The sequence below is a fragment of the Sprattus sprattus genome, assembly GCF_963457725.1.
Source record: "Sprattus sprattus genome assembly, chromosome: 2".
In the NCBI taxonomy this organism is placed as follows: Eukaryota; Metazoa; Chordata; class Actinopteri; order Clupeiformes; family Clupeidae; genus Sprattus; species Sprattus sprattus.
The window spans coordinates 29,107,499-29,112,498 of record NC_137921.1 but is presented as its reverse complement, the minus strand read 5'-3'; the positions used below and the strand labels follow the sequence as shown (position 1 = coordinate 29,112,498).

General features: G+C 50.6%; 1 protein-coding gene across 1 annotated transcript in view; it reads left to right on the top strand.

Annotated features, from left to right (window-relative positions):
* Positions 1 to 5,000, top strand: part of ptprfa (protein tyrosine phosphatase receptor type Fa) — a 228,601-nt gene that overhangs the window by 90,410 nt on the left and 133,191 nt on the right. Inside the window, 2 exon segments of the mRNA XM_080832228.1 lie at positions 1,584 to 1,729; positions 4,774 to 4,915. Coding sequence (XP_080688354.1) covers positions 1,584 to 1,729; positions 4,774 to 4,915 — 288 coding nt within the window.

The window sequence follows — 5,000 nt, the reverse complement described above, 5'->3', positions numbered from 1 at the left end:
CGTTCACAGAGATCCCTTTGTGTCTGTGCGCTCTTTGGCAGAGCTCGTTTGGGTATCACATAAAAGGGTATCAGGTGATCCGCGCTGGAACACAGTCCAGTAAGTTGCGACTGTTGGTCTATGCATTGTACCATGAGTCACCCCATACTCTCATTTCAGTTGTTTTTCTCGTACACACACTTTGTGTGTTTGTGTGTGTGTGTGTGTGTGTGTGTGCCCTTGCCTTGCCTTAATATACCTGCCTTCTCGAAAGGACAATGTGGAGTGTAGCCACAAACCGCAAACCACATCAGGAGGAAGGCCTCTAGCAGTGTCTGTCTGTAATATACCAGGCCTCAGCGCAGCAGCAGCAGTAGTATCAGTACCACCACCACCATTACATCACTCTGAGTCTGTAGAAAGTCAGAGCGAGCGGCGTGAACCTGAGAGAGAAATTTTGTGGTGTGGAAAGAATAGAGCAGTGTGGAGAGAGAAACAGACAGGAGTAGATCATTACCTTCTCCTGTCTCTCGCTCGCTTGCTCACTATCTCACACACACATACACACACTCGCTCCTTCCCAGCCAGTATCCCCCCCCCCCCCCCCCCCCCAAAGTATTGTTCAGTTAAACAACAGAGAAATCAGAGTAAATTCTCACACACGCACACACACACACAAACACACACACACTTAACACTTGCCCTCTCGGCCAAACAAAAATAACAAGAGTACCAGCCATGGGCAAAGGTGCATTATGCATCCAGAGCCTCGACTGGAGGTAAACAAACTTGTCTAACTAGTGCATTGAAGGCTGTGTGAGTGTGAGTGTGAGGGGGAGAGTACCAGAGGACTTAATTACCCCTCTTCTCACCGCAGGGTTCTAACGGCGGCTGGGGCTCCACCGCCAAAAGCCCCCATTTTTGTCTGTGTTGCCATGGATAACCTGACGACGAGCAGGTTCATTCAGTGGTTCTTTCTCGGGGAGTGCAGCAAGGCAAGGGGAACCGGGGGGCGGGGGCTCAAGTGCCTCTAAAATGGCTGCTGTCGCCCCGCTTGACTAGTCAGGCAGATAGCAGCTAACCTGGCACGGGATATGAGCCGGAACTGAACCGGAGGCAGTTGTTTCCTCAGTGCATGAGAAAGGATAAGGGTTAGATTTACAAGCAGCCTGACAGGGAGGGAGGCAGAAAAAGAGGGAGAGGAAGAGGGAGAGGGAGAGGGAGGGAGAGAGGTAGGTAGGTAGGTAGAGAGGGAGAGAGGTAGGTTGCACTAAATGAAAGCTGGAGCGTCTGGTCTTTTCACTACTGCCGAGGCCTAGAAAGCTGCAGCCTACAGTGGGCCGGGTCGGTCTTTGGCATGGTTTGAGTACGCTGGTCCAATACACATGCACTCACACACACACACACATGCACACAGAGAAAGTGAGAAGAGGGCCAGAGGTCAAAGAGACTGAGGAGACTGCCGAAGTGCTTTTCACTAAAATGCATCAAATGCAAACCTGCGTACCTGAAGAGTCTCAGATTATAATTTGTTCTCTCTGTCTGTTTCTCTCTCTCTCTCTCTCCCACCCCCCCCCCCCCCCCCCTTTCTCCCCTTTCCCCAGGCTTGCCCAACTTCGTAAAGTCTCCTGATGACCAGATCGGCATATCTGGCGGGGTGGCGTCGTTCGTGTGCCAGGCAGGGGGTGAGCCCAAGCCCCGCATCACCTGGATGAAGAAGGGGAAGAAAGTCAGCTCTCAGCGCTTTGAGGTGGGACCACGGTGTATGACACACACACACACACACACACACACACACACACACATATACACACACACACACACACACACACACACACACACATATACACACAGTCGAATGTTAAGACAAGTACTTAACTCATAAAATAAGCCCCTCCGGCTGTGAGAACAAGCCATAACAATTACATTTGAAAAAAAATCTGTGAAGTATTATGCAGGATTGGAGGATTTTTAGTGGTGAGGTTGCAGATTGCAGACCAGCTGAATACCCCACCCTTTCTGTCCAAGCGTGCAGGAGAATGTATGGTTGTCCGTCAGCTATGGTAACTATGCCCATGGCCCTGTACTAGCACAAGCTAACATGTTGCATTGAGGTTGCTAGGCTTAATTGCCTGTCAGGCAGAAAACAGGCATCTTGAGTCACTCTGAAAACTTTTGTCCCTCCTCAGCGATTTCCATCTGGGAAAGACCACACCAGTGTTTATTCCAGGATTCAAGCTCCAATGCTTTTTCCTGTGCTACATAAGTATGATCCTCCATTTGTTCAAATGTGGGTGGTCAAGCTTCTCACAACACTAAATGGTTATCCAGCACTAGCAAACCACTGATTCCTTCTTCAGTTTTGTCTTCGACTTTCAACTGGCGCCACCAAATTCGATCTGCCACTTCAACGTTAAAATGCGGTCAGCCCTCTTTTAGCTAGTCCGACTGTGTTACTGTAGAAACATGGTGGCGCTTACCCTATGAAGATATGAAGGCTCATTGTAAGCTAACAAAAACGGTTTGTTGTTAGAGGTGATAATGCACTAATAAAAACATAATTATGTATACTATATTATCTATTCTATTTCTGCTAATAGATCCCCTTAAATTCTACACACTGTAGCTTTAACGTGTGTTTTTGGAGTCCCAAAATGGCTGCCGGTGTCTAGAGGGACGCTTATGCTGATTGGAAGACTGGCCAGAGTTCACAACAAAGTGGCAGAGTGTGTGTTAGAAAGAGACTGAAATAGATGTCCGTGTGTGTGTTAGTGTGTGTGAGAGAGATCCCTGTGTGTGTGCATTGGAGAGAGATAGATGTCACTGTGTGTTTGTTTATGTGTCTGTTTGAGAGAGATCGACAGATGTCCCTGTGTCACTGACAGACACAGACAGACAGACAGACAGACAGACAGACAGACAGACAGACAGACAGGTAGGTGTGTTTGTGTGTAAGTGAGTGTCTGCAGGGTGAGCTGGGCCAGCGGGTGCAGCCCTGGGTGTCCCTAATTAAGGGAGGAACTTTGCCTCCTGTCAGGTGTCCTCTTCAGCCGCATGTCTGCTCAGCTCAGAGGAGACTGAACATCCCCTCACCACCCCCTCACCCCTCAGCCCCCCTCAACCCCCCCCCCCCCCCCTCCCTCAGGGCTGGAACTCCCACGTTGCTGGGTTACAGTGGGATCACAGCAGTGCAGTGGAGCTGGGTGTTCTGTCTCTGTGTGTGTGTGTGTGTGTGTGTGTGTGTGTCTGTGTGTGTGTGTGTGTGTGTGTGTGTGTGTGTGTGTGTGTGTGTGTGTGTGTGTGTGTGTGTGTGTGTGTGTGTGTGTGTGTGTGTGTGTGTGTGTGTGTGTGTGTGTGTGATTGGCCTGGTCTGCATCCTGCCTGATGTAACGTTAACACACCACTCACTCATTATTGGGAGTCACTCTGATGAAACAGACTGAGTGACGCACTTCACAGGGGACCGTGCTCCCAGACAACCCAAACAGCCTCTGTAGCACCTCCCTTCCTGTGTCTCTGTCTCTCTGCCCACCCCCACCCCCCTTCTCTCTCTCCTTTTCTCTCATCTCTCTCTCACAACTTCTCCCCTTTTTCCCACTCTCTTTTTGGTATCTCTTTTTCTCTGTTTTTTGGTCTCGCTCTCTTTCTCTCTCTCCCGTTCCCTGTACCCTACTCCTTCTCTCTCTCTTTCTGTCTGTGTCCCTTTCTATCTTCCTCGTTCACTGCCTCCCGTCTCTCCCTCCTCTCCTCTCCTCTCCCTCCCTCCCTCCCTCCTTCTCTCTCTCCTACTTCTCCCCTTTCTCTCCCCCTCTCCCTTTCTTCCTGCCACCTCATATGTGTGGGGTACTAGGGCCTGACTCTTGTATTAGTCTCCATGTAGAGGAGCAGGGCCTGACTCTTGTATTAGTCTCCATGTAGAGGAGCAGGGCCTGACTCTTGCATTAGTCTCCATGTGGAATAGCAGGGCCTGACTCTTGCATTAGTCTCCATGTGGAATAGCAGGGCCTGACTCTTGCATTAGTCTCCATGTAGAGGAGCAGGGCCTGACTCTTGTATTAGTCTCCATGTAGAGGAGCAGGGCCTGCCTCTTGTATTAGTCTCCATGTAGAGGAGCAGGGCCTGACTCTTGCATTAGTCTCCATGTGGAATAGCAGGGCCTGACTCTTGCATTAGTCTCCATGTAGAGCAGCACGGCCTGACTCTTGTATTAGTCTCCATGTTGCTCTCTGTGTGTGTGTGTGTGTGTGTGTGTGTATGTGTGTGTGTGTGTGTGTGTGTGTGTGTGTGTGTCTCTTGGCCTGACTCTATGAGTCTCCATGTGAATGATGAAACCCCCTCCGCTCCCTGGGCCAACGCTGCCGCCCTGCTCGCTCCTGTACGTGTCAGTGAGGAATGTTTCTGGCTCCCGTGATCAAAGGCACCCGTGGCGGCTGTACACACACCACCGTGGCCCAGTAATCGAGTGTGTGTTTAATTCCTCAGTTGAGGTCTGGGGACTCTTTGTTTCTTTCTCAAAGTGAACAGCAGCCTTCTTCCATTCGGGGGGGACATGAAAGGGTGTATTTGAAAGGGTGCGTTTGAACACGTGTGCCCAGTAGGGATTTCACGTCGGCAGTCAGGTCAGTTTTACTAGTCGTGGAAGTGACTGTGTTAATGTGCCGGGTTGGGGAAAGATTGGATCGGAGCTTTAAATAAAAGGTTGTGTTTTTCCTCTGTGTGTGTGTGTGTGTGAGTGTGTGTGTGTGTGTGTGTGTGTGCGTGTGCGTGTGTGTTTTCCATTGTCCTGTCTGTCAGGTGATTGAGTTTGATGTGGGCTCCGGGTCAGTGTTACGTATCCAGCCTCTACGCACGCACCGAGACGAGGCCATCTACGAGTGCACGGCCAGCAACAGCGCGGGCGAGATCAACACCAGTGCCAAGCTCACCGTCCTAGAAGGTACGCCGCTTCACACACACTCTCCCTCTCTGTCTCTCGTTCGCTATCTCTCTCGCTCTCTCTCTCTCTCTCTGTCTCTCTTGCT